Source organism: Eublepharis macularius, chromosome 2 (genome assembly GCF_028583425.1).
Source record: "Eublepharis macularius isolate TG4126 chromosome 2, MPM_Emac_v1.0, whole genome shotgun sequence".
NCBI classification, from domain to species: Eukaryota; Metazoa; Chordata; class Lepidosauria; order Squamata; family Eublepharidae; genus Eublepharis; species Eublepharis macularius.
This window is the reverse complement of record NC_072791.1, coordinates 144,180,229-144,195,823: the sequence shown is the minus strand read 5'-3', so window position 1 is coordinate 144,195,823 and position 15,595 is coordinate 144,180,229. Positions and strand designations below refer to the sequence as shown.

The following is a 15,595-nucleotide window of genomic DNA, read 5'->3' as shown; positions in this document are numbered from 1 at the left end:
TCCGTGCGTGACAGTCTCATCAGCCCCTGAAACCACGGTCTTCAGGGCCAAAAAGGAGCTATCAGTATTACCTCTGCCTTCTGTTCCACCACTTTCTGTAGCACTCTGTGTGTGATTCGTATCGGTGGGAAGGCGTACATTAGTCCCCTGGGCCAGTCTTCGCTTAGAGCATCTGTGCCTATTGCCAGTTGTTCCCTTTGTCTTGAAAAGAACTTTGGAACTTGTCTGTTCTGTGTAGCTGCGAAGAGGTCGACCTCTGGGCGACCAAATCTCTGGCACAGTTGTGAGAACACCTGTTTCTCCAGCTGCCATTCCGACTGGCTCATCTTGTTTCTGCTCAGCCAGTCTGCCAGAGTATTCTGTTGACCTGCCACATGAATTGCTCGTATGGATTCCAGATGTCTTTCCACCCAAAGGAAGATTTCCTCTGCTTCTCTGTTCAGGGTTTTGCACTTGCTTCCCCCTTGTCTGTTTATATAGGCTTTCGCCATCACATTGTCTGTTTGTACTAGAACATGCTTTCCTCTCAGGCCTTCCTGAAAGTGCATGAGACCATTCTTTATCGCCCGCAACTCCAGGAAATTTATACTGTGGTGCCTCTCCTGTTGGTTCCAGTCTCCTTGAGTCATGTCCTCCCTGAGGTGGGCTCCCCAGCCTGATAGGCTCGCATCTGTGGTCAATACGATCCTTTTTGGGTCCCTGAGGGGAAACCCTGGGGAGAATCTGTCCATCTTTGTCCACCAATTCAGTTCCCTGGATAAGGTCTGTGGAATCTCTACTGTCTTGTCCCGTTTTTGCATTATGATCCTCTGGTATGGCCGCAGAAAACGTTGTAATGGTCGTGTGTGGAACCTGGACCACTGAAGAATGTCCTGGCAAGAAACCATCATCCTCTGTAGCTTCGCCAGTTCCATTATTTCCGCTCTCCGTACTGATTGGATGAGCCTTATCAATGAAGTAATCTTCTGTTGTGTCTCTGGCGACACAAAAGCCCTGTTCTGGACAGTGTCCACGGTCACTCCCAGATGAACCATCTTCTGCGACGGAACGAGAAGGCTCTTCTGTCGGTTTAAGACAAAACCATGTTTTTCCAGGCAGTCTATGGTCATTGTTGTTATGCACAAATATAACCAAAAGAAAACCTCTTTACCAGGCATGCAGTTAGCTGGGGCGGACGGTGACTCGGGTCTTATGTGCCACCTCCCCCTTTTCTCTCCTATACGCACACTCGCAAAAACACAAAGATCCTCAAGGTTTGTTTTGACAAACACACAGAACCGATAAGGTCAACTCCAAACATAGAAAGGGAAGGAAAGATACTTTTGAAACAGATTTGACAATAACAGTTTCTCAGTACACTCACACCATCCAATTTTGAGGCCCCTTCAGGCCTGGGTGACTGGTATCTTTTCAGCCCCTGGGAAGGTCTACTCCTGTGGCAGCAACGATGGATTTCCCAACCTGGCTCACACTTTCAAACCCCCAGGCGTCTGGTGCTCTCAGACTTTTCCCCAACCTGGTTTGCAACTTGCCCTTCAATGAGGTGCAAGAGCCTACTTGGATATCCTTCCCTTCATACACAGTTGCATTTGCTTATTATACATTCAAAATGAACAGAATGGACTGACAAACACATACAAATTTATCGCAAGCACCTTCTTATTCAGAAAAAGAAAAAAAGAAAAGAAAAAAAACACACATGCACATGGAGCATTTTGTGCAACACCACACTGCCCAGTTGCTTACTCCCTTCCAGACCCACCTTGCCCGGTCTGGCACACCCTCGGGCAGTTGATGTGCTTAACCCTGAAAATCCCTTTACACCAGCGAGGCGCTCACTCTTCCTCGCTTCTGTAAATTCAAGCCCATGTTTCAGGCTCTCCCCACACAGAAGCGGCGGCCCCTTCCCCACGGTCTACACAAACATCTCCTGGCTCACTCTCTTGAGCCCGCCTGCTCCCGCCTTGTCGGGAGCATGCTTAAACCTCTGACCCATTTCCATGAGTCTCTCCTTGCAGTCTCCACTGAGCCCCGCACAAACCCACTTGGCGTTCTCTTGCCAGAACACCCGTTGCGCTCTCATTGAGGCGCTTGCAAACCCTTGTGCTCAGTTCCTCTGAGCTCCTGGCCATGCCTTCCTTGGCAACCCTTGGCCATCAAACACTCATCTATTGGCGCCAATGTTCCACACACACACACCTAGGTTTCACAGTTCCCGTTACTCTCCTGTACTCATTTATGTGGGATCCCACCTCCCCTCCTCGCGTTAAATAATTCCTCTGCCCACCTACTGGGACTTATCAAGGTCTTCTATGTCCCTGCCCAAGGAGGGGGCCCTTTTTACCTCATTTCTCCTGCACGCTCACACTCTTTCCTCCGCTTCCTTTCTCCAGGACTCCTGACGGATTACGCTGTGTTTTCCCTGGGGCACCGACCCCTCACCGGCCACCAACTCCCACCAGCCAGCCAAAGTTTGAGCTGGAGTGCACTTTCTGGGAAGATGTTGATGCCCGCGCCACCGGGGCACAGATGGACGAAGCCCCCACTTGTTATGCACAAACTTGTGCCTTAGGTGTCCCTCTCGCCAATCACAATAAGAGACACACACCACGGAGTCCTGTAGAATGAAGCAATATATGATTGTTTAATTTAAACAACGGAGGAGCCCATTTTCACAGGAGTAGGTGGTCTCCTTGTGTCCTGAGCTCATCAAAATTACAATAGAAATACAGGCAATTAATACTTTCAGATAATAATAACAATATTACAGTATTCTAATATTTGATATCTTATTGGCTCGTAACATATCTAGGGTCAGTTCTGATTTGAAGATGCAATTCTGGGCTGGCCTCTCTATTTGGGGGAATTCCAGTTTTCACAGTTTTTTTCCTCTGCCCTCATTTTGGAAGGACACTGTCTAACCTTTTACCTACTTTCTTCTGGGCATAATACTTTCAAGGGCGCCAATGAGTCTCAATCTGGTGGCTAGGAAGGGATGTTTTCCTATTCGTGTCCTTTTCCCCAGTTTCTTATCAGCTTTAAGGAAGATAATACCACAGGTGGCCAAACCCAGCTTGCTGCATCAAATCAGTTTTCTACAAAAGGCTCTCTGGTACTGATTTCTATTGGAATCTATAGAATAATATAACATATAATATAAGTGCAGCCCTAAAAGCAGTATATCAGTTCTTACAGAGTTTCAAGTCTTCTTGTTTCAAGTGTCAAATTCTTACAGGTTACATTACAAGTACTACTTTGGCTCCTAAGCATAGAAAAAGTGCAAAGGATGTAATACTGAAAAAGCATAGGTTTAGTATATAAAAATAAGTATATAAAAACCCTCCAAATCTATATCCATCATTGTCACTGCCTGCTGGGCCAGATCCAGGGACGGGGCTTTTATGAGGATATCGTCCAGATAGGGCGACAGGGCTACTCCTTGAACTCGTAGGACCGCTACTAGTGTGACCAGCACTTTCATGAATACCCTCGGTGATGACTTCAGACTGAAGGGAAGGGCCCGGTATTGAAAATGTCTGCCATCGTAGGCAAACCGCAGGTACCGTCTGTGAGATTGCCTTATTGGGATATGTAAATAGGCCTCCGATAGATCTATGGAGGCCAAGAAATCCCCTTGTTGAATGGCCTCCATGGTGGACTTCATGGTCTCCATCTTGAACTTTCTGGTCCTTATGTGGAGATTCAGCCACTTCAAATCCAGGATGGCCTTCGATGTGAGCACTTCATTGTTCTTCGGAACAATGAAGAAGATTGAGTACACGCCTTTCCCTTTGTGATATGCTGGTACTGGTTCTATGGCCCGTATTCTTAATAGGTGCTTGATGGCCTGTTTTATTTTCAGGTGTTTCAGGTGTGATGGGTTCCTGAAAACTTGGATGAAGCGTTTTGTCGGTCTGGTCTCGAATTCCAAGGAGTAACCCTTTGATACTGTGTCCAACACCCAGTGGTCTGTCACTGACTCCATCCATTGGACAGAAAAGTTCTGCAATCGTCCCCCTATTTGTATTGTTGCTTGTTGACATGGATAGTCATGTCTGGTTACCTTTCTTTTGGGCCTTTGGCGGGTAAGCTGATTTTTTAAAAGGAAAAGATCTGCCCTCATGCCTAGGCCTAGATTGCCAGCGGCTCTTAAATGACCTGTCTGTTCCTTGCCTTGAGTTCCTTCTAAGGTCCCGAAAGGAAAACTTGCTCTTAGGTCTCTGATCCTTTTTCTTTGATGGTAGCACTTTCTTCTTTTCTGGGTCCTCCACTAGGTATTTATCTAGTGCATCTCCAAAAAGCTTGGTGCCCTCAAAGGGTATCACTGCCACTTTGTTACGTGCAGGAGGGTCAACGTCCCAGTTCCTCAGCCAGGTGTTTCGTCTTGCTGTGATGTTAAAACCCGTTGCTCTGGAGGACATCTGAAAAGAGTCCAGAGTCGCATCTGCAGCAAAAGCTATGGCTAAGGCAATCTTTTTGACCTCATTCTTAATTTCCTTAGGGACCTCTCTACCCGCAGCTGCAAGGTCTGAGGCCCAGGTGTAAGCCGCTCTAGCAAAGAGGGATCCTATTGCTGATGAGCGCAATGATGCTGCTGAGGCTTCAAAATCCCTACACAGTGCCTGTTCAATTTTCTTGTCAGAAGGATCTTTTGGCATACCTTCTGCATCCATGGGTAAGACAGACGTGGTAGCCAGGCTAGTAACTGGGTCATCCACTGTAGGAAGCTTGATCTTTTTGGATGCATCAGGTGTCAGAGTGTAGAATTTGGTGAACACAGATTGGTACAATTTTGGTTTAGTCGGGTTATCCCATTCTACCTTAAGAATGTCATGGAAAATGGCTGGAAGTGGCACACCTGTCTTTTTGGGACTCATTTTAGGAGTGCTCGTTCTAGACCCTGAGGATAGGACTGACCTGACTCCTCTTTGGTCATCTGAGTTATTTCTAGGGTCCTTAGGACCTTTGCCAGAAGCTTAGAATACACCTCTGGAGGAAAAAGCCTAGTTTGAATTTGGCCCATGTCTTCCTCCTCTTCCTCAGAGAGCTCCCCTTCCTCACTGTCTGAGGACTGATGGGATGAGTTTGACACCCACTGGGACTCCTCTGAGTCGCTGGAAACTCTGTCATTTTCCACCCTCTTCCTCTTTGGGTTGCTGTGGGTGGTTGATTTTGCAGGCCTTTTCCCTTTTGCAGAAACTAGTGACTGCTTGGGCTTCTGTTGAGGCGCAGCTTGCCCTTTAAGGTCCTTCACAGCATTGGCAATTCCTTTCTCTATTTCAGATTTTAGCCATGCTAAAATGTTAGCTTTTGCCTCTTGTCCAGAGAGATCAGGGTCCTGGCTATCATGCCTATCCCCCAGTGCAGAAGGCATGGATACTGGTGATCCTGGGGATTCTATGCCACTAAGAGTTGTTTCAGGCACTTTAGGCTCTGATGGGCCTGCCTTTGCCGCCATTCCCACCAAGCAAACTTTTCCTGCCTAAAAACGAAAGTGGTGGGGCGAGTGTTACAATGTGGTCAGGCTAAGACTCAGAGCAATCACCCCCCATTACGGAATGCATCCGTTTCGGCTCTAATCAATTGTGGCAAGGGTTTCCCCCCGCCCTCCCTTCCACGGGAGGTTGATTTTACTCACCGTCCCAGCACGTTTGGAGAGGCTGTTGCCGCTTTGGTGCAAAGCTCTCCTCGATTTCGCGGCTGTTGCTGCGTTCGTGCACACACGCTCCTTTCAGCCTCTGCAGTAGCTGGGCCCTAGCTCTCTAGGAACGTCAGCTCTGCTGCTCATTTGTGCGGCTCCTGCCACTTCTACTGATGGATTGAGGGGGGGGGAGGAACGCGTCCTTCCTTTTTCCCCAAGTTAGCCTCGCGCCTGCTTGTCTTTTGATCTTCTTCCAGGATTGCTGCTCTAAAGAGCGAAAGGTCCGTGTTCCTGCTGAGCAGGGCCGGAAAAAACTGTCGAGTCTGGGAGCCCCTCCCCCTTACAGGATCGCAAAAAATTGGTCCGACCCTGCGCAAGAGAAGGAGGAGGAGCTACCATTGGTTATGACTGCCCCACTCAGACCACTGGAGAACTGTTGTTGCAATCTGTGCTCTTGGAAGCATAGATCCATTAATATTTTCTCCCAGATACATCCCTGGGGAGAACTTTTATTTTGTGTATATATACGTATATATATATTATATATATATAATCCTTAGCATGCATGTGCTACTAGATAATATCAAGATGATATCAAGTACTGGTATGACTGCCAGGACCACTGTGCAGTAAGCATCACCAGGTCCAACAGGACTTTCACTTACCTGTAATGCTAAGGAAAGATTACTTTAAAAAGGCATTGCTGTCAATAAAACCAAACAACTTTCTCCATTGCACACAGTCCCAATGTAGTACCAAAGATGGGCAATTATTTCCTTCCAAAGTTCATACAATGCTGCTCCACCAGGGAGAGACACTGAGAGTACCAGAGATGACACATAATTAGGCAGACATGATGGGCATCAAGAGACAAGGGGCAGCAGTACTGTATTCAAAGCACTTCACTACCAGCAGGGTCTTTATGCCCCATAATGTCTGAGATGATACAACCAAGCACTATGGCAGACGAAATGATTTAATTCCAGGCAACCAAACATTCATTTCACTGTAGGTTATGGACATCAATACAGCAGCATACTTGGGGGTTAATAAGTGTCAGTGTTTAACCTTGAATCTCCATTCTCAATGTCAGAGACCATCAATGGAATGTAGAAAAAATGAGCACTTTTGAACATGTGCTGAATGCCTTCTCCAATGAATAAACCATTGAACAGCCCCCTTAATTCTGAGAACAAGTAGAAAGGCCTTCAGGGAAGAGGATATAACCTGCAGAGAGAAGATAGTGCCAGCAATGCTGGTCTTGAAAATTAAGCACCATGCCCTCAAGAGAAGTCTCATGATTTAGCATCCATACCAAAAGCTAGGAGAGACTTTCTGCTTTGCTAGCATTTAACAGGCCTTCCATCTCGGTGGTTTTCAAATTCAAAATCAAGTCTGCTTGCCATTTAGAAAGCCAAAACTAACTGTCATAACTAACTGAAATCTGTCATATCCATCCACCTATTCCTTAAGAAAAAAGAAAACAGAGAATTGATACAAACCAACAATCTTTCTAGAAAATTCAAGAGCTGAGGTCAATATGAACTCTATTTTTTATGGTACAAATTAATTTTACCTTTAACATTAATAGAGCACAAAAAGTAATGCATGGGATAATTCTCTGACAGATACAGCTGTCTGGTGGGGATTTTGAGCAGTGGCAAATTGCCTTACACAAGATTCTGCAGTAACAGAGTGGAAGTGAACCTCCAGCTGGTGTTTAGATGGTAACAGAGTACAGTGAAGGAATCTAAGTGAGACACATGGTGATGTAAGTAGACAGGAGCCACTCCTTGGAAAACCAATATGGTAGCCAAGTCCCCCCCCCCACTGGACTGTGGAGAAAAACATCTGCAGCCTCAAGCTACTGACCTCCACATAGTTGTAAGACACCCACTGTTATGCAATTTCCTCATTCTTGCATCGTGACTGAGGCTCCAGTCAGAAGTTTGGCCTAGAATACATGCCTGCCTTCACAGGGTCAAGTATGGGGTCTGTTATACAACCCAAATGGCAAACCCTGAGTTATAAACAGAATCAAAAGCATTCTTTGTGACTCTTGTCTCTCCAGCCTGAATCTCGCAGGCTCCTCAGAGGACAGAGGCCTGGGAAGCACTGGCATAACACCCACTTGGCGTCTATCAAGCAAGGTTATTGTGTAGTGCTAGCATTTGAAAAGCACACACACACACACATCCCGCCCTGGCAACAGCTGGCGTGACAAATGGAATTATAGCTCAAATCTTTCTCTTAGGTGAGATTGCCCAGGTACATTCGTAACTCCAAGCAACAAGCAGGGTCAAGGACAGCCTGGTTCAATGTAGGGCTCTGAGGACTTGCTGAAGCAAATAGTTCAAGAATATACTAGACATAAGCTGGTTGCAGAAGGCATAGAAAAACAATTCTGTGAGTAATCTCACTTGATTGTGCCGAAGATCGAGAGGTTGCTGAGCAAATCTGCATTTTGTAGGTGCACTCAGAAAGCAGCAAATGATTTCACAGAGAAAACTGGTGCTCCTTCAGACTTCTGGTTGCATTTGCTAGTTTCCATTCCTAACAGATGGCTACACCAAGCCATCTGTCTGCCAGGTGGTATATATGTATGGTAACAATGGGCAATGACAATCTACATTTCACTGGAATAGAATCCCAATTTGGTGAGGGACATTTCCTTCCGGAGCCGCATGATTTCCCAGTACATCAGTTCCGCTGCAAGGCAAAAGCAAAAGGAGAAGCAAGTAAGAAGTCTATACAGCTTGTTCTGCATCCCACTCCAGAAATGCCATCTTGGGGTCCAGCGTTCTTTAGCCTAGAAGAGTACAGGGCAGGCAAGCAGCTCAGCTAGCCTTCTCCATCTACAGAACTCCCCCTACAGAACATGGGAAGCAGCATCTGTCAAAATCCTTTCCTACTACATAGCTTTGGAAGACGGGAGGATGACAATCCTGCCTTCCTTTCTAGAGCAAGCCCATTTTCAACAAGCTAATGTAAGGTACAGTTACATCCAGAATGGCCAAGAGAGATTGCTCCCTATCATTCAGCCAGTTGCAACAGATGTGCAACTTTGGGCTCATAAGCCGAAAGACCTATACTGTGACGTAGGTTAGGCTGAGAGAATGACAAGTCCAAGGTCACCCAGTATGTGGCAGGGGTTTGAACCAGTCCCCCCTCCCAAACCTAGTCTAACCCACTGACCACACAGACTTCTGTCTTCTCTCCACTTTCCTGAGTCCGCCTTTCTCATGCACCTCACCTGTTCTTGGACTGATCTGTATAGTGAATCACCCCAATGTATTTTTTGTCCAATATGTCCTTGGCTGAAAGTGGCCCCGATTCAAATATTGCAGTTGAACCCAGACTTCTAACCAGACAAACCTCCACTTGCTTCTCTAGCATTTTGACCTGATTCTACCCACTCATCCCCCAATGCACAAAATGTGCTCCCCCAACCCACAGTTATTCATTCAGATAGAAAGGAACATCACACATCCCAAGCCACCTTCTAGCGGGATTTATAAAGGGAAAGTGATTCCCTGCTAGGGTCATGCTCAGGGCTAATTCAACTGATCCCATTACAACAAATAGGCTGGTTAAATAGCCTGACCAACAGGGAGCAGCAAGGCCTCCACATGTAAGGGGAGGAGGAATGGTAGAGAAGAAAAATGGTTACCTACCATCTTGCCTTACCAGTCCCTGCTGGATATAGCGAATGTAGGTGAAGAAGTTGCAAACTGCTGTAATCTAAATGAAATAAAAACTTTCTAAGATTTAACAAGTCCCATTTTGCCTCTGTCACCCAGTTACATAGGCTTGGTCTATATGTGCAGCATAATAAGAGCTTTCCCGCACACTTGATGTATTCCTGATTTTCTTAGCAGTTGATCAGTTGAAATCAGTTTGGGGACTGTTCTTCTGCATGTCTGTCCTCCCTCTGCATTTTGCCAGTTGTAGAGTTGGTTTATTTTCTTCCTCACATGCCTTAAATAATCAGGATTCTCAAGCAAGAGTGCTGTCATCATTAGTGACATTATGATACCCTACCCCAATTTAATTTTTTGTGCACACTTACATTGCTACACGGGCAGAATTTTTTTAAAAAATAAAGAAATGAACATACTGCTAGTCTTTGCATGGGGAAGCCTAAAAGGGAAGAAGCTCTGCCACCCATACCAAAGTCCCTCCCACAGTTCAATCCAGACAGCCCCACCAGGGCTGACCCAGAGCCAGAAGCCAGTACTGACAGAGCAAACCAGAGGGATGGATTTCACAGCATTTGGCTTCAGTGTCCACCACAATTCCTCCATCACCCGAACAATGGGAGAGCATGGCAGCACATGCTTCTCCCAACACTGTACCCTCCCACCAGCCAGGTGAGTGGTGTCCGGAGTCTGAGGCTCATCCCCCGGACTTACCAAGAAGCAGGGGTGGGAGACAGTTGAAGGACCACTACCCAGCCTCCCCAACAGACACCCTGGGCCAGCATGGATCAACAATAGAGGGGGAGAAAGAGGCAACCCAGCCACAGGAAGGTGGAGCAGCTCCCAAGCCCCAGAGGATCAGAAGGAGCAGGTGGAAACTAGCCAGCCCCACCCTCCAGTGGGAGACGAAGAGTCCTGATAGGGGAAATAAGGGCAGCCAAGAGGCAGCCAGGGCAGAGGGAGAAGTCACAAGAAATAGGGACAGCCAGCCAGCCACTTTACCGGCAGGACAGCAGAAGCAGCACAGGGCCATGCCCCAAGCTGCAAACAGGGAGGAAGGGAGTAATAGAGACCAGCTGAGGCTGCTGGAAGGTCAGAGCAGAGGAAGCTTGGCAGCCAGCCAAGAGAGCACAGCTGTAGCTGTCCAACGCAACCTCCCCAGGTGCAACTGCTTGAGGCAGCCAATGCTAGGAGGCAAAAGAGGGGTGTGGCCTGGCAGGTGGAGCCTGGAATGAGGGACATGATCTAAAGGAAGTCCACCCACAGGGCATGGTGGGTTGTATAGGAGTGTGATGTGGTGGAGGAGAGAGGAAGAAGGAATGAGAGAACAACGGAGAGGAAGACCGACAGCTGGGCACGGACAGCTGTCATGCAAGGCAGCTGGGACAATGTCAGGTTGAAGGGACCTGCAAGTGGATGGACAGGGTGTGAGGGTGAGGTATACCCCCCTCCTTCCACATAGCAGGCTCCTGCAGATTCCCTGAAGGTCCTTTAAAGCTGAAGTCAGGCAGGCTGGCAAAGGGGGTGCAAAGTTTCCCCCACATCAGGCAGGGGGATAGCAAGCCTAGTGAAAAGAGAAGGAAGTCTCTTTAGTCTCTGAGCTCTCAAACTGCAGATAGGTTGCAATGCACACTTGGTGAGGTCTCTCCAAAAGCTCTGAGAAGCCATTTTTCCTCACAATTGCCACAGAAGTCCCATAAACACTCGGGATTAAACACCCACACCAGAAGATGGCCACTCTTCTGCCAGCTTCCTTTCTCCACCCCCACACATTTTTCTTCTCAAACTACTTTTCAAAAATTCTCCACTTCCTCTGGAGAAAAAAGCCTCAGCTTCTTCCCTGCTTGTCCCTTGGGAGTCTCCCCTGCCCCCCGCCTTTCTCCTGTCCTGGTGCCAGGCAACCATTCACTCTGGCTCCATGTCACAAACCTTTCAATAATAAATAATTTTACAAGGCTTACATTGTCTCCCCAGTTAAACATTTATCATCCCAACACATTTCTATAGTACCTCTATTTTATACCCATTGTATTACTCACACTCTCTCCCTTCTGAATGTGCAGAAGTTGGCCAAGACACTCACTAGCCTATAAGCTATGAGAGTGGGCCGCTCACGTACTACTCCTGGAGCTCAAGTCAAACATTGCACAGATTTAATCTCCCTGACCCTTCTATTAAGACTGGATGCCTCAGTTCTGCTAGGTAGTTGTTTCTTTATCTCATGAGGGTGAACTACAGTGGAATTCTGTTCATTACCTAAGACAATATTTTCATTATCTACCTATGACTCATTAAGAAGATAGTAAAGAGTCCAGTAGCACTTTTAAAAGTAACCAATTTTATTGCAGCATAAGCCTTCGAGAACTACAGCTCTTTTCATCAGATGCATCTGGCGAAGAGAGCTGTAGTTTTCAAAAGCTTATGCTACAATAAAGTTGGTTCGTCTTAAAGGTGCAACTACAGACTAACACAGCTAACTCCTCTGGATTAAGAAGATACTGTCCCTCACCAGGGCTGTTAGGCGCATAAGACAAAATATCTGATGATGGAGTTAGATCCATCAGACTTTCTGGTTCAGATGCTAAGAGTGCAGATGGCTCTGCTTCTGGGTTTAATGAACCAGAAATCTGACTGGTTTCTCTCAGAGTCTCTTTGCATGAGACATCTGACACATGAAGAACACATGCCAGGAGATGCAATGTTAGCTGGGAAGGGTAGTTTTAAAAGACAGAGGCAGCAGCAGGGCAAAGGCTTCGCTAGACACTGGAGCCACGAGAAGGGGCTGTGAAATGCCAGAAGGGAAACTTCAGCCCATTATAAACCCAGCTCTGGAAGGCAGCTCCAGCCCATTTCCATTCCTCAATGCCTTCTGGTCACAATCCCACACAGTTTTATACTGGAGAGATGAAATTGACAGAGCCTTCGGGAGGCGATGAAATTAACAAACCCTCTGAGGAGCAGTCCCCACTGGGTCCATCTTTTTAAACTATGCTTCCTGGCTAACATTGTGTCTCCCTACACTCGACAAACACGCACCGAGGCATCTCATGTAGAGAGACTCATCGTTATCTGAATCACTCTCTGAGCCAGGTATACTATGCTGTCCTGTTGGATTTTTCCTTATTGGAATTTGTTGCTGAACATCTTGGGTCACATGAAATGCTAATTCTTCGATGGGTAACAAAGATGTACTGTCTATGTGGTTCCATAGCCTATTTCAGATTTGATTGTATAGACTGACAAAAATTCCCCATTTTCTTCATCACATAGTAAAGCACAGCTTTCCATCAGTTTCCTGTTTTGCATTTCTCTGCAACATTCCTCAACATAACTCGATCTCTTGGATGAAGTTCCTGAGAACACACACTACCATGACAGTGGTGTTTATGCCTGTTGATATTCTTTCTAGCAGCTGCTGTTGCAAGACAGTAGGCTTCCTGCAATTTTTCATGCAGCTTATTGGCATACTGATGGCAATTCTGAGGGCTCTCTCCCTCTGCTGAAACACCAAAACATTAATCGATTGTTAGGTGTGGCTCACACCCAAACATCAAAGAATATGGAGTGACTCCAGTGGTATCATTCTGTGTCACTTTGCATGCACTAGATACACAACATGTTGACCAGCATATTCAGGAGCGTTCTATTAAAACACTCAGGCTGTGGTTCTCCCCATGAGTGATAAGGAGAAGTATGGTTTTCTTGATCCCAGCTATTGTAAATACCTCCTCTAAAAGATTACTTTCAAAGTCCCTTCCTTGATCAATATGTATTCTTGCTGGCAACCCAAAAACAGAAAATTTGTGCAATTGTACTTTTCTTCTGGTGCTTACTGATACACCTGAGCATGTTGAATAAAATGATCAATATGATCCATATTTTCTTCTGATCTACTTCAAGTGACAGGAAGTCTGTACACACCAATTTTAAAGATCAGCTGGTGGAAATTGTTTCCAAATATGCACACCTAGCAGATGAAGTCTTTCTTCTGAAAGCACTAAGCGCGTCTCACATTTCTTGCGTATATCTTCTGCAATACAGGATCAATAAAATCTGCTTCTGATGAGGTCCAAATATGTTCCAACCCCATATACTCAAAATCATCATGTAAGACTCTCATAGCAAGAGTCCAGTGTTTCCTGAGCCGGATCCATTGTTTCCTTTGCTCAAATAATGGCACTATCAAGATCCAGTGCAACACCCCACTGACCTGTTTAAGTTTGCCCCTCTCACAATAATAGCTTGGCCTCAGAGGTTTGTAGCAAACTCACAGCTGGACGCTGTTTAGCCTGTTCTGCAGTCAGAATATTACATATATCTTTATCCTGTAGTTGTGATTCCTGCCAATCAGCACCATCTAACCTAGGTATTAGGAACTATTCCAGCATAATATAGTTAACTAAAACAGGTGGAACAGTCTCAGGGTGTAAACCAGTATCTCAGCTGTGCATCCTAAAGAAGAATCTATCCCCAACAGCACAGACACATCAGAGTCCCCTTTGGTCTTTTCCTACTCCAACAACCTCTTCAAGAAATTCTAAATTTAGTATAATGTAACCTTCATAAGGATATTCTCCTTTGCTACAACCACAACCCCAATCCTGTTAAAGCCTGAACAGGTAAATTCTTCAGCATCTGATCATAAAAGGATTTTAAAATTATTATCATTTGAGACCATGAATCCATCACAGCAATGGCCTTCAATCTTCACAGGGACCTCTGTCCATAGTCCTATTAATCCCAATTTGGCCTGCATGTGAACACCTTTTGTGTTGGGAGCTTTAGAGCGTGTGTAACTTGAATGACTCCCTTCCAAAACCTCTTGCAATTTTTTCAGGTTCTTCCATCTTATCTGTAATTTCTGGCATACTAAAACAGGGTTTTCTTTCTCCCAACACCTTATGGCAGCCTCTCCACAGAAATTCCCCTCCCTCTAGAGAAGAGTATTTCCAGGTCAGGACTATGTAGATGAAAACATGTCACAAACTTTTAATAATAAATAAATATTCTTACAAGGCTTATATATGGATTTCAGCAGGGCCCGTTGAGGATTAGATTGTTTCACTTTGGAGTTGCTATCCAAGGCTGGATTAAGGCATGCTGAGGCTCAAGGCTATGTGAAGTTTATGATGCCCCATAGCATTACCAAAAATAGTAATTTAGTCATTTTAAAGGGTTTTTTAAAAAAAAATTATTTAGAGGCCCTGTAATCTGAGGTACTAAACTGTAGTTTACTTAGGGCCAAGCTACAAGTGACAAATGACACTTGAACGGCAAGTGGATTGAGTGGAGAGCAAGTGAACAGGGAGAAATACACTTGCCATTCAAGTGTCATTCGTCACTTGTAGCTTGGCCCTTAGTTTGTGCAGAAATCCAGTTCTGCTGCTACCCCTGCCCCATGTAGATGGTCTCAGCTCCCAGCCTCCTTCCCCTGCCACCACCCACCTGGCCAGTAGAGGGAAAAGGCACAGGAACAGGCCTCCCAGGGTACACTCCTGGAGCGGCATGACAACATGATTCCCAGGAGTGATGCCATCGCACAGGCCCCAGGAGTGCTCTCAGGCTTCACATTGGTTGATTTGGCCCATCTAGGCATGAAGACCAGGAGCACTCCTGGGGCCTGTGTGATGACATCACTTCCTGAAGTGATGTCATCACGCCACGAGCGCTCATTTTGTGTGCACATGACGATGGCAAAAAGGTAAGTGCCAGGTTCCCTTAGGGACCTGTCAAGCCTAACTGAGACTTACCCTGGCCCTGCAGGAAGGAGAAATATAGTAATAGTTCCCAGAGTCCCCCAGTTTAATGCGATGTCTGCATGCTCGGGAAAGGCCACTCAGAGCACACTTCCTGTAAAGGGAAAATCAACAGTTCAGTGAAAACCTGTACTTCAATGTAAGAATACACCAAGCTAAACAAGCTGCTAAAAGCTAAACCAGAAACAGAGACCTTAACTTCCAGGTAAAGAATTTTAGTACTGTGATTTTGAGGATTTGTGGTAGGATTGCCAGTCCCCCGCTGGGAACAGGGATGCCCTACCCTTCGCCTTTCACCCCTGCCACTATACATATGGCCAGAATGGGGGAAAGATACGGGGAGGCAGGCAGAAGCCACTACAGCACACAGCAAAAGATGTGCATGCACACTCCAGAGGTCCCAGTGACATACTGGCTGAAAACTGGAAGCTAAAGGGGTCTCAGCGAGGCCAAACCAGCCCCAAACATAGCAAAAACACTATATTTGGGGCCAATTTTGG

The 15,595-nt window shown here is 46.1% G+C and overlaps 1 protein-coding gene across 3 annotated transcripts in view; it reads right to left on the bottom strand.

Moving 5' to 3' along the window:
- Window positions 1–6,603: 6,603 nt before the first annotated feature.
- The window catches only part of LOC129324702 (guanine nucleotide exchange factor for Rab-3A-like), a 40,565-nt gene continuing 31,573 nt past the window's right edge, over window positions 6,604–15,595 (bottom strand). For 2 of the 3 annotated variants that reach the window (XM_054972074.1, XM_054972075.1), the window contains 3 exons: window positions 15,090–15,189; window positions 9,316–9,382; window positions 6,604–8,350 (listed from right to left, as the gene is read on the bottom strand). In XM_054972074.1, the coding sequence (XP_054828049.1) occupies window positions 8,268–8,350; window positions 9,316–9,382; window positions 15,090–15,189 (250 nt within the window). In that variant the 3' untranslated portion in view covers window positions 6,604–8,267. Of the gene's footprint in view, window positions 8,351–9,315; window positions 9,383–15,089; window positions 15,190–15,595 lie in introns of those variants that run through there. The other variant, XR_008596554.1, reaches the window with a different exon arrangement.